Here is an 18,020-nt window from a genome sequence, read left to right as displayed (position 1 = left end):
TCTGATGCAGTTAAAAGGTAACCCAAAATTTTAAAAGATAGGTTAAAACATGAAAGTAGGAGTCGGTTTTGAGTTAACGTAACTCCTGCTTGCAGAATAAATATTTACTAATATGTCAAAAAGACAATGCAACAGGAGCTGTGAAATCTCAAGTACACCCTTCCCTTCCTAAGAAACTCTTTATTTAAATGTGATCTTATAAAATACCCTGCATCATCAATTGTCCACTTTTTAAAGTAATAGGAACCACACATATTTCAGACTAGAATGCAGTTCTACATCCATAATTCCTTAATGAGAAGAATTCCTTTACTTCTCTATAGATTATCACTTAGTCCACTGAGGTAAGTACTCTCTGGGAAGAGGGTATTCCTGGAATTACAAATGTGACTTTGGTCTTTTCTAATTTTCAAAGAACAGAAATTAAAACAGTACATGGTTGGTTGTTTTCAGTGTCTCAGCAACACACACTGAAAATATGGGTCTAACTGAGAGCTGTATGAACAGGTGAGGAAAAGGATCTGTAATCAACAATTGCACACACCAGTCACAGGTGGTGCTCACTCAGTGCTTTGAAATATCCCCCAAACGTTTTCAACACGGAAATCCTGCACAGGAACAACTTCACATGAAATTAGTGTAGCATGGGGAGTGTGTGAGGGTGGATGTGTCAGTTATTTACCTGTCTCTTCAGTTATTTACCTGTCTCTTCAGTTATTTACCTGTCTCTTCAGTGATGGCAGCCCTCCCACGTAGATTGGTGGCTTAATGCTTAGGGCAGAATTTGCTGCTAATTTTCCATGCTGGGCTCTTAGACCATCGACAACAAGGCGGGCGTTCTTCCCCTCTGTGCTGAAGACCACCTTTGCAGGGTGCAAACAAAACAGAATGAAAGACCCCTGTAACTTAAAGACTTAAGACTTCCTGTAACTTAAACACCATAGCATATGGTTGAAATATTCAAACTGAAAATAATATGCCAGGACTATCAGTCTCTATGCTCTATCTCATAACAGCGACCTGTCAACTACATGAATTTTCAGGCGCAGGAATTATGGTATTATACTACTTACAGTGTGCCATTGCCCATCATTGTGTTTAGTACTGGTTTTGATTTTGATTTGTTTTCCTCCAGAGCCAAGTGAAAAGACAAAACGTCCTTTTGAAATGTGGAGAGCCAGGTAAGAGTCCTCAGACTTTCCCTCCATGAAAACTATTAATCCTCGTGATGATCGAGTCCGTACATCTACAGAAAAATGTAACCTGTAGTGGGAAGAAAGCATATTCAAATATAGGTCTGTTTTGTCAGTTGTTGTATGAGTTCTGCTGTCCCAAAAAATGCCAGTGAAATTTCTTTTATGAAATGCACAATAGGTTTTGGATGGGATCAGAGTGCTCTATATTGCCTACCTTTTTGAATGTGAATGGAAGTTGACATATTCAGGCTTAGGACTTGGCATCAATATATTTTGTAATTGTCTGCCACATCACTCTATTCAGTTTGGATAAATGTTAGCAAAGAAAAAAAATGTCTGAACCTTTAGAATCACTCTTTTGTTATGCCCCAAGACACAAGCAAGATGAAAATCTCAGCTCTTAGCAACCAAAGATTCAAGCAGCTTTGACAATTCAAGTATTGGGAGAACAAAGAACATTTGTATTACCTATCTGTAGATGATGGTGAAGAAAACATGTAGGATAAGAAACTGTTGGGTGTGTTTCCAAGAAGATAAATTTCATTGCTGACATTTAGAGGAGTTGGTAAAGAATGCTTTTGCAGGTAATCAGTTTTCAGATTACCAAGGTATTTTTGATTCTGCACCTGTAAAACAGAATTGGAACATTTACTGTGGGTGAACATGAAAAAAACCAAAAATATTTCAGTATACACATTTAAGAGTTCCCACCTGACAGCCTTCTCTAAATGAGAGGGAAGCTGTTGTCATTCAGCACAGGCATGGGTTTAGCATGGAACTTCATCACAGAAAGAAAGAACTCGCTTCAGATGTGAGATGGAAGCAAGAAAATAATATCTGAATCTCAGTTTTACAAACCATGGCTGTGCAGACAAAGCCTTGGCATCAATGTGGAGCAAAGATGACAGTAAAAATAAGCATACCTTGAGCATCTTAAGCCTGAGAGGATCTTTAAATTCTTTCAGCAACAGTGGTTCAAGCTTCTCATACTTGTGGCAAGCTCCAAGGGATACACCAGTCTTTGCAGTGTAATTAACAAGGTTTTGGACCTCAGGGAACTGACCTGCCCTAGAGTGATGAAAGCATGTGCTGTGACACAGCATCCCTTTTCTTTAGCATAATCAACAGCATGTTGTAAGACTCTGCTCTGTACAAAACAGATATCCCAGCCACCTGATGTTGAAGTACAGTTTTTCGATTAAAAATGGAGGTTCAACACTGTAAAAGGTATTAATATTTTTCCTGGTTCTGCCATTTCTTATTGGCGATGGAAAAACTTGGATGTTTTGTTCTCATCTCTTCTAAACAAGATAATTTTTGCTAAAAGCCATCTATTAAAAAAACCCCAACAAATATTTGCATTGAAAAAGGGGAAAAAATGACAGCAGCCTTGGCTGAATAAGACTTCTGGGTTGTACTACAAAACTTTGCTGGTTAATTATGGATAACCAGTGGCAGATCAAGAAAAAATGGGAACATGAGGCCTTGCTAACCCAATGATTCACTCTCTCCCTAAATAAGATGTGCTAATGAGGTATGTGAAGGGGTAAAGCCCATCACAACTGAATACATAGCTTTAACATTATAGCCAAACTAGCAGGAAGACTGTAAAAACTAATTTCTTGTCTGTATAAAGAGTAATATTAAGTAATACTATGATTTTCTAAGTTGTACACAGCATCTGTAGTCAGTAAATTACAAAGCACAACTAGAAAACCTCCTTCCTTGCAGTTTTCTGTAAGAAGAGTAATAGAATTGGGATCAGAACCTGCACTTCTTTGATTCCAGTCCAATTCTCCATTTGCTTATCTGACTAGCTAAAATATTAATTCTCCATCTATTTTTGTGCTAAAAGCTATTTTCCAAATTTGGCTTCTGATGAGGAAGTTAACACACAAGTTGCTTCATTGCCTCGCGGTGCTTTAAATGAAGATACCATTTCAGCAGCCTCATCTAGTAAAAAATGTCCCTGCTATGAGAGGGGGATTGGACCAGATGATTTTTAAAGGTCCCTTCGAACCCAAGCCATTCTGTGATTCAATAATAAGCAAATCAAAATACACAGTTTTTGTAAACTGTGCACATGTATAAATATTCATCAAAACTTAGATATAACAAAGCCCACTGGGACATCACTTGTAACTCAAGGAATACTCTTCTTTAAAGAACATGTTTATGCATAATTTTTCTCCTACATTTTGCCTGCAAGATGCCTCTAATAACCAGACAAAACAACTGAAAAAAGAGACAATATATAATTCAGGCACTTGATTCCTATACATATGCTCTCATTTGTTTGTGTAACTGTTTTGGTTCTGCCAATATGCTTTACTCCCTGTGTAGCTATAATGATATAATCTAACAGATCTTTTTGGATGCTTCTTTGGGACACTTCCAAATCATTATGTTGAGTTTTTTCTTTGATTAAAAGACTACTAAACGGGTATGACACAGACTAGAAGTCCTTTATATCAAAACAGCAAATTAAAACACAATCTGAGAGTATGTATAATCTGTCTGAAAAAGGAGAATATCTGGGGGAAGAAAAGTTAGGTATTCATGAAGGCTTCACACATCTATGAGAACAGGAATTAGCAAAAAATGCTTTAAAAATTATTAAAGAAGGAAAACGGGCCAAAATGCATGAAACAATTTTTTTCCTACGCCAAATACCTTTTTATAAAGATATTTGAGATGCAACCTTCAAAATCATCTCCACCAAATGTTATAGGTATGATTAATGCACGTGCTCTTGGAGAGTCAACTGATGCTAATTCCGACTCATTATCAACCAGCAGACGTACACTGAAAAAAAGTGAGTAAAAATAAATATGAAATCTAAAGAAATAGTTACAAGCTCAAGTGAAATACATATATACATAAAGAAGCATTTGACATATGTATTTTCTTGTTAAGTTGTAATAATGCTAAAAGTTCATTAGCTCACTTCTGGGATTTTTTCAGCTTGTGCTTATTTACTGCTATGCTTTTCAGCAGCAGATAATAAACAAGAGCTGAAGCTGGTACTTCAGTCATGCAGTGAAACCCTGGGCCAACTGACATTCATGAAAAAAATCTTGTTGACAGGCATGGAATGGGATTTAATTATTTGTGTCAAAATAGTGCACTTGATATGCTAGCAACAGCTAGAAAAGATACAATTAAGTTTTAATCACCCCAAATTATAGCAAATAACTGAAAACTTTTCACTTAAACTAACACTTATGTCATTCTATGTGTTCCAGGAAAATTAATATGATGCAGGAGCTTTTCATTAAGTTGTCTCTTCTGAGATCTATGTAACATATCATTGTGGAAAAACCAGACACAATATTAACTTCTTCCCTGGGCCTTTAGCCATCTATGTTACAGTGACATATGCAAAGGCTATGGGAAGGAGAAGAGCTCCAAAGCTCCAGCTTGGCAAGCAGTCAAAACTTACACCATCCGTGCATCTGATGTACAGCTGAAACATCACAGGTACCACCACGCACATTCATAGAACAAAAATCTCATTTTGCTTTATTATTTCAGTATCCTTTGCTAGCAGAGGCCATTTTCAGCTGTGTACCCAAAGAACAACCCCCACAAAATTTTAATCTTGTTTCTCCAGCCACATTCTAAATGAATCGGATAAAGAACTGGACTCACCGGTTGTCTGTTTTTATTACTGTCACATAATGCAGTGACCCATCTTCGTAGTTCTTTTTCAGTTCCATTTCCTTCTCTCCCATCTTTGCAACTACAAGGCCAGGTCTCAGAGAGATGGTAAGAATATTAGGCTATGAAAGAATCCCAGAAAACAATAATGTAAGTGCAAGTGCCATTATTTCTCCTTAATATTGTCATTAATATAGTTGTGGGAAAGATATTTTTTTGAGCTAAAACTGCATTTCTCAGTCATGTAGTACCAGACATTATACCCCGTTCTGCATGATTAGCACAGTTCCTGTTTTAAAATACCTCTGTACTGAATACTGCAGTTATTTAAAATCCTCGTCTACATTCTTTCTACAAAAAGCAGATGATTCAGTTCTCCACTTCTCAAATGCCTGGTGTGCACTTACTTCTTAACTCTTCCAGCTAGCAAGAATGGGGTTGTGCTTGAACCTCCCTACTTTTTGAGGGAACATAAAAACAAACCCCTTTTCTCTGCATATTTGACCATGGTAAAATTACTGTGTGGGCAGATTGCCAGTTTTTCTTGACAAAATTTCCAGACTGCTGTCTGAGGCAACAGTTATCTTAATGGGATGGTGGTGTTAGGGTACACGAGCTACTCTGCAAAAGGCTCTGTAGTTCCATGATCAGTTACTGGTTGAACTATTTGTTGGCTGAGAGAAGAAATTGCCAAGATGAGTTTCTCTGGCCTATGACATGCAAGATGCCATAGCTGAAAAAGTGATTATAGTAGCCACTTCTTGCCTTAAAATAGAGGGATCTACATGAGACTAATGACACAAGCTGACAGTCTCAAGCAGACATTATTGATCTAGAAATAAAAACAGCCACATATTCTACACTGAACATGTTTCATACCCATAAGTTGTAATTTAAGAGTGTTCCAGTCGATTCCGTGGTCTGAAAGCCAAAGCCAATTTGGAAATCCTTGGGATATGGGAAATCTGCTGCACTCAGTCTCAGTGTTCCCTGCCTGGAGAAAGCTGCAGACCTGATGAGCTGAAAGAGAGATGCTCTCAGTGATTTTCCTTTTAATCAGAAGAAATGGCAACATGGGACAACAACTGCCCTACTCAACATAATTGCGACCTATTCCAGTCAAAACTAAGCACCAGGCAAACTGCAAGTACAATTATTTCAGTAAAGAACAGACTGAAATGGTTCCATCAGCATTAACTATGATCTGAGAAACTCTAAAGGGAGATGAAGCTTGCTGAGTATAACAATCTGTTCATCTCTAGCTACTCTTTGCATTGACAGGATGGCTTTGAAAGTTTTCACATTTGGGGGCACAGAATTGAGCAGCTGGAGGAATGGCTCACAAGTGCAGAGCTGTGCAAATGAGCTACATAACTATGTGTGAGTCATAGGACAGAATATACCTGGGCCTTTTTGAACAGTTTTAATAAATGTGAAGTTATATAGGCACAGAGAGAGAAACAAGGTCTCCTCTGTGCACAGGAAAATGTCATGCAAAGAAATTGCTCTCTGAAAGCTTTACATGCCACAAAAGGAAAGCCAGTGAGTACAAACTTTCCGTGCAATGCCATAGTAAAATGGACAAATGGGATCATGCACCATGTAAGCGGCAGTAGGTAGAAGCAGAATAGTTGTTCTCATCTCTCCATGCAGCACTGGTTAAGCCAACACTGAAACACACTGTCCCATTTAAAAAAGAATATGACAAAACCCAGGGGTGTGCAGAAAATAATTATAAAATAATCAGGTGAGTAGAGCAACAGCCTCATAATGTGAGACTTCAGTGGAAGTATCTTCTTAGCTCTTTCAAGAAAAAGTGTCGAGAGGTCATATAATTAGGAAGCACAAGCTCCTTGGCAAGAAGAAAAATCCTGAGCAGTAGTAAGTAACTAAGTGTTCTGGCTTAATCTGGAAACTAACAATTTTACATGGTAAACGTGAATTCTTAGTTGTGTATCTTATTAATTTGGAGGGTGGACTATGTATGGAGCAAGCTAGTACAGTGGGGGTGGTAACCTCCTTTCTTCCATATCCCCATACCAAGCCCAGGTTCTTTTATTACTATCACATATTAACCAAGTATAATATTTTACCCAAGTAAAACAGTATGGTCCAGGATTTATAGACAAACCAGACTCTGTGAACTCTAGCAGAAGTTTTTCAGGAACTTTGTTGATTACCTTCCAGTCAACTGAACATTTCTTGCTGACACCAACTGTCTCGTCAAATATAACAGATGCAGTGTTAGGGTTTTTCACATTCTTCATGCAGCCCCGGAATGAAGGTGTGGATATATTGAAGCTGGTTTCAGGGAGAAGGAGGAAAAATAGTTCAGTAGCCTGGTATTTCACAGCACACACCAGTATAGTAGCCTGTAATGCTGACAATGTAAGACATAGAAAAACAGAACAAGAGGAAACTTTCTTGCACACACATACTTCATGCTGATCAAACACAATCTTCAGGATACAGTCCAACAAATATCCCACTAGCAGTCAAAGATCACAGATCACAATCATGTGTTATACACCAGTTACTTTCATAACACATAATGTACCTGGTATTGCCTAAGGAAGGAGTATAGGTGGAGTTTCCATACAAAGCCTGTGTATTGGTTTCTCTATAGTTACTCACCGTTCCCGTAGAGAAGGTGGAATTCCACCTAGGTAATACTTAGTGAAAAGGAAGACCTTTATGTTGGCTCTAATATCAGGACTGACATGAACAGTATTTGTACTTCGGTCAAGCACCAAATGAATCTGAAATAGGGGAATAATGAAGATTACTTCACTTAGCTGAAACAAAAATCATTTAGCAGATTAAAATTATTTCTACAGAGCAAGGTACGATGGGTTTTTTGCCCCCTTCTCTTGTTTACTAGTGCCTTAAATCCAGAATAACTGCACTAGTTCAAAGGTGCTTCACAAAATGTGGGCATTTTGCCAAAGCATATGCATAAGGAAAATGCTCCACTATCCAAATACAAGGTGAGGTTTTGTTTTCCTCAAGAAGACTGCCCTTTATATATACCCCACCTAACATTCAGATACTGCCTTCTATTTGTGGTTGAAGATTCAGGGCTGCTGCCTGATACAAAAACCAGGTCAGTCAGCTGGCTGGATGTAACTGGACCTGGTACAGCATAAAGACTCCTTCCAACAGACCCCCAGACCTGCACTATTGAGTTGGAGATGTAGTCTGGGGAAAAGGGAGAATGAATTAACATGGCAATCACAGGTTTTAACAATGTCTTTAAGTTTTCACTCTGGTAGTGCTACAAAACAGCTGGACTAAGTACACAATCAACAAAAAAAGACTATAAATACTTATCTCTGTAATGATCAGTATCGCCTGAGTAAATTCTTAGGTGGAAAAAACACTATTCTGAATATTAAGATAATGTTAATAATTGTGATACACAAAACAATAAATAAATCTCTCTAAATAAAGCAATGATCTGTCAAAGAGTTTTCTCCTTTGGTGGTTTTCCAATTAAAACCAAAATTCACAGGAAAGTGTGACAGAAGAAAGATTAATTTTTATATGTTCAATCTCATCCTTAACAGCTTGATCACCTCAACACAAAAGGGAAACATCACAATGAAACTTTACAACAGGGCATTTAGTTTCAGTTCTGTGTTTTGACAAGTAATGAAGACTTAATTGTTTCAAATTACATACTTGTTTATATATTCCATCATTTACAATTGCGTTGGTTTCTATTTCTTTTGGAGGTTCAGAGCCAACTTTGTATCTAAAAACTGTATGACCATCTTTAATGAGCACACTGATGTACTGATCCTGCAGTAAAAAAAAAAAAAAAAAATCAATAAATCAATTTAAAAATCTGGTATCAGCTCTGGATGTCTTGTCCAAATCTCTAGAGGATTTTTTGTCATTTCAATGCCTAATGACTCAACCACATTGAGAAATTATCTAGAACACATCACACTGATTGCAAACATGCCTATAATTTTATAAAGTAAGTAGCATTTCTGCTGTTTTGAACATCATGTCATTATTACCACCCATATCTAGATTTGGGAAGAGCACACTTCCACTTTTAGGGGATTTCATTATTTCAGAATTGGTTTGATCCAAATTACATCCTCCCTGCCCACCCCCAGTTCTGAATTCTCTGCATGGTCTAAAAAATTAGCTAATTGAAATGAATTTTTTCTCAGTCTTAACAAAGTAAGTATTCAGCAGCCATTACAGAATCACAGAATATCTGAAGTTGGACAGAACCCCTAAGGATCATCAAGCCACAGAATCACAGAACAGTCATGATTGGAAAGCACCTCTGAGATCACTGAGTCCAGCCATACACACACAAAAAACCCCACCAATAAACAACCCCAAACAAACAAAAACACACTCTACCAAATAACACCCAGAAAACAAAAACAAAAAAACCACAAAAAACCAACAACAACCCAAAACCCCTTCAACCCCCTCCAGCACCTCAATGTCCTCCTCATAGTGAGGGGCTCAGACCTGAACACAGTATTTGAGGTGCAGCCTCACCAGTACAGAGCCACTATCACTTCCCTTCTCCTGCTGGCCACACTATTCCTGATGCAAGCCAGGATGCTGTTGGCCTCCTTGGCCACCTGGGCACACTGCTGGCTCATGTTAAGCTGGATGTCCACCAGCACACCCAGGTCCTTTCCTGCTGGGCAGATTTCCAGCCACTCTTCTCCAAACCTGTAGTGTTGCCTGGGGTTGTTGTGACCAAAATACAGGACCCAGGACTTAGCCTTATTGAACCTTATACAATTGGCCTTAGCCCATCGAGCCAGCCTGTACAGGTCAGTCCACCTCCCTGCTCCTCACACAGCTACCTAAAACTAAATTATATGGCATTAAAAATACAGCAGAATCTACTAATCTGCCACATAGACAGAAATAACACTTTTAAGGAATCTCCTTACAGTTACTACTAAATCTAACGTTCTCAAGTAAGCATAGTTTTAAAAAAATGTTCTTGGATCACAAAACAGACAGAAGGATTCCATGAATTACCCCATTTTCTGCAAAAAACACGATGCCTTCATCTGCAGTAGTTTCAATTGTCTGCTCATAGCGTACTCGGGTGCGGGTATTTGGTTCTTTCAGTGTGGCGCTGGCATAACCAGTGCCTTCAAAATAACTTTGATCAGTCTCTTCTTTATACCTGTAATAATTCAGTGTCACAGATTTGAGTATATGTGAGCAAAAACTATTACACATGGACTTACTGCCATTATATTTTTTTTAAAAAAAAGCTTAATTTAAAGCACTTAGTACGGGGCCACTAATAGGTGCAAAGGGTGATCTCACCCAAGTAAAGAGAAAAACTTTTACTGGATTTATATATGGTCTTTAGAGAAGAAATGATTAGTGACTGACTTTTTCCATTTCATGGAATAGTTGCTTTATAGGGGATCTGAATACATTCATTAATTGATTCTGGGTATTATAACATTTAAATTGTTAGTGGACTGAGGCACTTGTTTAGCCGCAGTGGTTATTCTTCTGGATGTGGAAAGACAAGAATTCATGATAAAATCACAGAACTATGAAACAGTTCCGTGTTTATATCATACCTTCTACAGGGTTGCACTTCAGTGGTATTGAGGTTAAATGTCCTCTTGAAGTTGTAAAGGCTGACAATACGCTCATTTAGGGTGTCTAATTCAATGCAGCCTTCATAATGAGGATAGTCCAGCTTGCGTGGAGGCTGCAAAATAATGTCATAAAAAACATTCTGTCAGCATCAGCTGACAAAATTTTACATTTGCATGTAAATGCTAAGACCTACTGCAAATACTAATAATGCACAGAATATGACATTCTAAATACTGTAAAATTATTATATCTTTGTATATAACATTGAAACCCTCTGATATCACCCCAGGAGTACTGCAGCACAATTAAAAGTAGAGTCATATCGATGGGTTAGGAATAGTACTTAGCAGGGCTGGACAGGGTTTGTGCTACCCTCAGCAGTTGAAATAGCATTATGTTCCCTTCTTTGAGTTCTCTGAGCCAGGCAGCTTCTGTAGGGAGCAGCATCTCCTTGCATCCCATCTATTCCTACTGACACGGATAAACTTTTCCATAGCCTTTGAAAAACTTCTAGTCCCAACAGAACAACAGAATGACTAACACAGAAATATCTTTAAAAGACTAAGCAACTTTTTGTACCCTAAAATCTGGTGGGTATCCTCCAACATAAAAGACAACAGTGCTGGGATCAAGATTTAGGAGTGTGTTACTGCCTCTGCTGCTTGCAGTCAAAGGGCTCTCATACTCTGGAGAAGTCGATGTTGCTGCTGTAATGTAATTCAGCTTTACATACTGGTAAATCCTAAAACCAAAACAAATAGGTAAAACATCACATCAAACCCATAAAAGATGTTCTTAAGCAGGTTTTGGAGAAGGCTGTCATGCACTGTGGATCTTATACCTTTCAAACTTGACTTGATCCATAACAGCTTCCTCGGATTCGCTTTGAGTCACCAATGGCTGCACATCTATTTCTACATCACCATCTCCTAGGTTATAGACACAAGTGAGGTGACCACCTTTCACTGCCATACCAATGTAGTCCTTGGAAGCCTAAGAATAGCAAAGCAAGTAAAATCTAATCAATTATTAATGTTAATGAAGGTAAAATACAGTAGCACTTCCCCAGGGACATCATCATACTGTACGTGAATCATAAGAAATCCACTCATCTAATGATGAAAATTTTTATTAGGTTTATCATTTCTTGGAAGAAAAAACTGTAATCTTATATGTTGCACTGATTCAGTGAACAACATGTAGCACTGATTCCAGTGATTTAGTTATAAATAAATTGAAAAGTCATATGAGGCTTTTTATTTTTATAACAATACTAGCTAAATAATTTTCACATTTGTAACTTCTCCCAGCTAAAGCCACAAAACCATGACACTTTTACTGAAAATTAGACTCAATACCTATGAAATAAAAAAAAGATGTCTGGACTAATACTCAGCCAAGGACAGTGGGTCCTGCTGAGGTGACTGGAAGCAGTAATTAAAAAAAAAAAATCACACTTTATTTCTCCAAAATACCATATTTCACCAGTAAAAAATAAAATGCTGTCAACAGATACCTTGAGGGCTGAGGGACTAAATTTTAAAACTGGAGTGATCACATTTTTTTTAACCCACAGAGAAACTCTCAGTATGTTACAAAGTGATAAGAGTCAAAGCTCTGAGGCAGCCACTGGGTTGAGTTTGTGCTGAGTGCTGCAGAAGCTGACACTTCTGACATGGCTGCATGATGGTATCTATGACTGAGGAGTAACTTCCAAAGGGGCAAAACAGTGACCTGACAAGGTACTTAGCCAGCACAGGAATGAACTATTCTTCACAAAACACTTCTGCCACCATATAATGGCAATTATAAAGAAATGGATCAATAGTAGCTATAAACTTCAGTCCAAACAAATAGTCTCCCATCTCTTTCTCAAAGCGTGTTGTCTGCTCTAAAAATCAGATTAAATCTCAAAATATACCTACATCTTTATTACCCAGGTAGAGTACAAACTTATTTGATGCTCTCTGGGGGATGTCTAATCTTGTCTGAGGTCTTTGAAGAAAGAAAGAAAGTGAAGTGTAGCCTTTCAGATCTTCAAGGTTGCTTGGAGGTCGAACCTCTACACCAGAGCTGCCATTGAACCTCATAGGAATAGCAACCTGTTAAGAAAAAAAAAATTCAGTACCTTATGACTACCTGTTGCTACTACTATTATTTGTCATGTTTAGTTGCAAAGTAACCTATTATACATCCTAGACATGGTACATCAGTTACTACAGATTCAGACTTTGATCCTACCAAACAATACAGTAAGGAAACGGATTGGATACTATGATATTCTGTATTATCAATACTTACCAGTTAACACAGCACCTTTTTTTTTTAGTCCAGACATCAATTAATCAACCCTTAATGCACCTCTGTCAAGTAACTGTTACCTTCAATACAGGGACAGGAAGGACGTGCCCTGCAGCTCTAAAGAGCAAGCCCATGAATTATTTAGATGTCTACATACATATCCTGATGCTTCACTGAGTGGGACTTGTCTGGCTGCTGGAAATTGTAATGCTCCTCTGGCATTAATAAGGACATGCCCTATTACAGCTATTTACACCACAGTGACAGATTCCTCCTATTCATTGCAACTGGAGGTTATTTGTGATGGCCTCACGGATGCTTTTTATGGATCCGAGGCCATCCTGTCAGCATCCCTTCAGCAACTACAGCAGTTTCTTAAATGGAGAAAGGGCAGTCTAATAAAAAGATGCCAGCAGCTGAATTCTGAAGTGGTGGTTCAGCTGGAGACACGAGAGCATAGGGCTACATGATTTTCTTGGAAGTGCCAGCATTCAGCTGGCCATGGAGAGCCCAGCCTCTAAGCTGCAGAGCTGACCCTACCCCTGCTGCCAAACCCATCACGATGCATCTTGGCAGGCAAGAGTCTATTGTACAAATAAGCATTACAGAGATGCCCTGGGTAAAAAAAATGCAGGAGAAGGATGGAGCAGGATGCTGCTGCATCCGCTCATTTTTTGGTGTAAATTATTATGGTTCCCATCATCACAGTTAAACTTTATGTTCTGGGTGGTGCTGTTGAATTAAATTTGTGTCTAGGCTTTCACACACATTTCAACAAAATGATTTAGAAGAAGAAAGAGGAACAGAAGCATTACTGTGTCCAAAACAGCATTACTGTGTGTCCAAACCACTGATGCCAAGAATGATTGCAGTGTTCAGGACAGACCTTATTTGCAGCATCTCTTGCCTGCTGAATCAGCTCTCTTATGTGATTTACATTCTCAGAGATGTTGCTTATTGGCATCAGCTGTTGGTTGATACTCTCGATCTTGCTGAATAGATCTGGAAGTTTGTTTGTCAATTTTTTTACTGCAGTGAAAGAAAAAAAAATCATTGATTAAAGAAAGGTGGAGGAAAACATGCAAAAATATAATAAAACTAAACAATTATCAGAGAAGCAGTGAGTAGGATGGTGACAGAACTGTTTTCACCAGTCCTACAATATTAGGAAACCCTTGCAGAAACTAGCAATTTATACAGAAGTTGTTGTACTCCTGGATTTGTGGCCAAAGGCATTTGTGGAAGCAGACAAAACTGGCACTTCCAAAAACCTGTTAGATAAATTCAGGTCCAGAAAAAAATGCTAAATAGGACAGAGATGTGCTCTCTAACATTACTTGGTGACTGTGGATGCTACAGGAGGATGAGGATAATGGACAGCTGGCACTAGTCAAATTTATGTGTGGCTTATATCAGGAATAGTGTGGCCAGCAGAAGGGAAGTGATGGTGCCCCTGTACTCAGCACTGGTGAGGCCACACATCAAGTGCTGTGTTCAGTTCTGAGCCCCTCACTACAAGAAAAACATTGAGCTGCTGGAGGGAGTTCACCCTGGTGAAGGGTCTGGAGAACAAGTCCTGTGAGGAGAGGCTGAGGGAACTGGGAATGTTTAGAATTTAGAGAAAGCTGAGACTGTATTGCTCTCTACAACTACCTGAAAGGAGACCGTAGTGAGGTGGAGGTTGTAGATGGTTATGGGGAGGTGGGTGCTGGCCTCTTCTTTCAAGTGAACAATCATAGCACTAGAAGAAATGGCCTGAAGTTTCACCAGGGGAGGTTTTGACTAGGTATCAGGAAGAATTTCTTTATGGAGAGAGTAGTTAGGTGCTGGAACAGACTATCCAGGGAGGAGGTGGAATCACCATCCCTAGAAGTATTTAAAAACCGTGTAGGTGAGGCACTTCAAGACATGCTCTAGTGGGCAGGGTGATATATTGATAAATACATTAGTTTTATTTTATCTGGGGAGGGGGATGTTGAAGGTTGGACACGGTAATCCTAGAAGCCTTTTCCAACTGTGACAATTGTGTCACAGTAGCATCTCTTGCTGCCACAGTGAATACTGGGGTAGGCAGGCTGCTGGCCTTACTGAGCAGGGCATTTCTTCTATTCTTATGTCAGGGCTGCTAATCATCACAATTCAACAGATATCTGGAGGTCATCTTGTCCAGTGTCAGCCCCTGTACTCAAACAGAGCCAGTTGCTCAGAACTGTGTCCAGCCAGCTTTTGAATAACTCCAAGGATGGAAACTCCACAGCCTCTTTAGGCAACAAGTGACAATGCTCTGTCAACCTCACATTTTTTTCTTACATTCAGAGGGACATTTCTGTGTTGCAAGACTTTGCTGCAAGGACACATTGCTGGCTCATGGTCCACTTGGGGCCCACTAATACCCTCTGGTTCTTTTCTGCAAAGCTGCTTTCCAGCATATACTGGTGCATGGGTCTCTTTTTCCCCAGGTGCAGGACTTCTCCTGTCAGTCCTGAAGTTCCTGTCAGTCCATTTCTGCAGCCTGTTGAGGTCATCCTGTATCACAGCATGACCACCCTGATGGACCAGAGGGTCACAAAAGCTCTGACACAAAACTTGCAGGTTTTGTGTCATCAGTGTCCTGGTTTGGGCCAGGATAAAGGTGATTTTCTGTCTTAAACCGTGACAATCAGCAAACTTGCTGACACTGTCCAATCATTCAGACAATTAAAGAAGATGTCAAACGGGATTGAATCAATTATTGACCCCTGGGGTCAACTTCTAGTCACTGGCCTCCAAGTCAGAGACCAGTCATACTATCAGCTTTTAACACACACACACGACAGCCTGAAGCACCTCCTGCTGTACCTGTCTCTTTCCACTGGCAATAAAGGAACCTCAGAGCACTAGCTTAGGCTAGGTGCCTAATTTTTTGGTGACTAAAACTTCTGTTGCAAAACTGACCATATTCACCTAACAGTGACTTGGCAGGTCTCTGATAGCACCTGCAAGAGCAGATACCTACCTGAATTGTTTGCCTCCATCAGTGCTTTACTGAAGCCAGCACTTTGTGTGCTTCCATAAGTACTCTTCATTTTCTCCACATCTGCTTGAATTGGGAGCAGTTCATCCAATACATTAGTTGTGACATCCTCAGCACTTTTAACCATGTTCTTTGCACTGCTGATGATGCTGTCGATGTCACCTGAAATACACAAATATGTATGTGCAGATTCTTACAGTAATAGATAAGAGGTAAAACAGAAGTGATCAGTAAGTATCTGACCTCTGTTTATCCCATTGAGATTATTTTGAAGAGTAACAAGATCAGTTTGCAGTGTATTCTTCTTTCCATCAGTGACATCAAGTCTTTGCTTAATATCTTCAAGGGTTGGACCAATAGCTGCAAAACAGTGAATGCCCTGCATGAGTTTTAATCAGAAATATCATCTCTATGTTGGATAGGTGGTGTGGCAGCACCAGCCTGCACTCTTACATGGCTCATGCTGCCACTGAGCATTGAATGAGCATTTGAACTGTAAAACAAATAAAAGGGGCTAAGGATCTGCTGGACACTACTGCAAAGGTGTATGGAATCACAGAAAAATCTGGGTCGGAAGGGACCTCTAAAGGTCATCTAGTCCAGCCTCCCTGCAGTAAGCAGGGACACCCTCAGCTAGATCAGGTTGCTCAGAGCTTGTCAAGCCTCACCTGGAATATCTCCAGGGTTGAGGCCTCAGCTACCTCCCTGGGCAACCTGTTCCATTTTTCAACCACCCTCATGGAAAAAAATTTTTCCCAATATCCAATCTAAATCTACTTTTCTCTAATTTAAAACCATCGTCCCTCATCCTATCACTACAAACCCTTTGTAGCATAGCAGAGGTATGAAATCCACTGTCTTGCCTTTTTGCCACTGGAAATAAACATCACAAGATGTCCCACTGTAATGGAACTAGCCCCTTATGGTTAAATATGTGCCACAGAACTTTTTTGAACTGAAAATTCATGGTTGGATGAAAGCTCTTCATGCTGTGACAGTATTTCTACTGTCACTTTCTTTCTAGGTACCTCGCACTTTCTTTTCAGTCTCCTGAGCTTGATTCAAGAGTGCACTGCTCTCAGTTTTTAACTTTGCAGCTCTTCCTGATAGGTCTTCTCTCTTCACAGTCTGGTAAAAGAAACACAGTACTGTGAGACAGCTTTAATTATCATATTAAACTTTAAATAGAAAAAGAGATATGCCATTCCTAAAACAATAAAACAATTAAACAATTAAAAAAACAATAACTATACAAGGGCAGAGGTTTCATGAAAAGAACATCACTTCAAATAACAATTACCAAAATTAATTTAATCATAATGCAACCTTGGTCTTTACCAAACTTCTGATAGATTCAGGGTATTTGGAAGAAATTACTGGCACACAGCTCTTAGATACTACTTCTCTGCTGAAGAGCTTGTGGGTATTACTGCTGCAAAGTAAAGAACACTTGAAATCACCTTCAGTGATTACCAGGCTTGCCTTGTGGAGGTCTCTTTATTTTGCACTAAGAGGAACAGTTAGTATTCATATGGACACCCTCACCAGAAAGGCAGCAACTGTTCTGTTTAGTGCTGAACCAAGACTTATTCAAGATTTTGCAGAATATTATCAGCTCATATTATTGCCACAGACAAATAAGGCATGCTAAGACACCCAGGTCTTTTTTTGTGCCTCTTTGACAGTTCAAAAAAACTCAAAACCAAAACCTAGTCATAACAAGTTTACCATGTTTGGCCACTTCTGTGTACTTACTGATAAAGCTGAGTCAGCTGCATTCCCAGCTTTGTTGGCTGCTTCCTCTGCTGCTTTGATGGCATTAATAATATTGTCATAGGCAGTAGAAGCCTCCACAGCACAGCCTATCAGCTCATCCTTCCTGGCACTGTTCTTTATTCTGTGGGAAAAAGGCATGATTAAGATGGTGAGAATTCACCAAGGCACAAGGTCAATCAGCTACCTCCATCAAAGCCCCATAAATACACTTCAGTTCAGGGAATCAGATAATCTCTGGCTGATCCAGCATCCTACAGGAGCAGCAGATGGAGCACAAGATGGAGCAGCTACAAGACTGTTGGGCTTTACCCCAAGAACCAGCACAGCAGCTCTGGAAGTCAGAAACAGACAAAATCTCTTGTACCCACTCCCCACGAGCTATGCAACTGCCCAGTATCAGCTGCCTTGTATTTCTGAGAACAGTGTCTTCTTATCTGAAAACTAAAAAAATTACTTCTTTCTTT

General features: G+C 39.3%; 1 protein-coding gene across 1 annotated transcript in view; it reads right to left on the bottom strand.

Moving 5' to 3' along the window:
* Positions 1–18,020, bottom strand: part of LAMA3 (laminin subunit alpha 3) — a 119,161-nt gene that overhangs the window by 3,532 nt on the left and 97,609 nt on the right. Inside the window, exons 51-70 of the mRNA XM_071737333.1 lie at positions 17,536–17,677; positions 16,809–16,908; positions 16,024–16,140; positions 15,763–15,942; positions 13,654–13,796; positions 12,392–12,568; positions 11,308–11,459; positions 11,046–11,208; positions 10,445–10,578; positions 9,882–10,032; positions 8,538–8,657; positions 7,491–7,615; positions 7,037–7,157; positions 5,736–5,876; positions 4,848–4,978; positions 3,870–4,001; positions 2,120–2,264; positions 1,665–1,822; positions 1,074–1,263; positions 723–863 (exon numbers count right to left, since the gene is read on the bottom strand). Of these exons, the coding sequence (XP_071593434.1) occupies positions 723–863; positions 1,074–1,263; positions 1,665–1,822; positions 2,120–2,264; positions 3,870–4,001; positions 4,848–4,978; positions 5,736–5,876; positions 7,037–7,157; positions 7,491–7,615; positions 8,538–8,657; positions 9,882–10,032; positions 10,445–10,578; positions 11,046–11,208; positions 11,308–11,459; positions 12,392–12,568; positions 13,654–13,796; positions 15,763–15,942; positions 16,024–16,140; positions 16,809–16,908; positions 17,536–17,677 (2,863 nt within the window). The remainder of the gene's footprint in view (positions 1–722; positions 864–1,073; positions 1,264–1,664; positions 1,823–2,119; positions 2,265–3,869; positions 4,002–4,847; positions 4,979–5,735; positions 5,877–7,036; positions 7,158–7,490; positions 7,616–8,537; positions 8,658–9,881; positions 10,033–10,444; positions 10,579–11,045; positions 11,209–11,307; positions 11,460–12,391; positions 12,569–13,653; positions 13,797–15,762; positions 15,943–16,023; positions 16,141–16,808; positions 16,909–17,535; positions 17,678–18,020) is intronic.

The sequence above is a fragment of the Heliangelus exortis genome, chromosome 2, assembly GCF_036169615.1.
Source record: "Heliangelus exortis chromosome 2, bHelExo1.hap1, whole genome shotgun sequence".
Lineage (NCBI taxonomy): Eukaryota > Metazoa > Chordata > Aves > Apodiformes > Trochilidae > Heliangelus > Heliangelus exortis.
The sequence above is the reverse complement of the archived record's forward strand: the minus strand, read 5'-3'. Positions and strand labels throughout refer to the sequence as shown.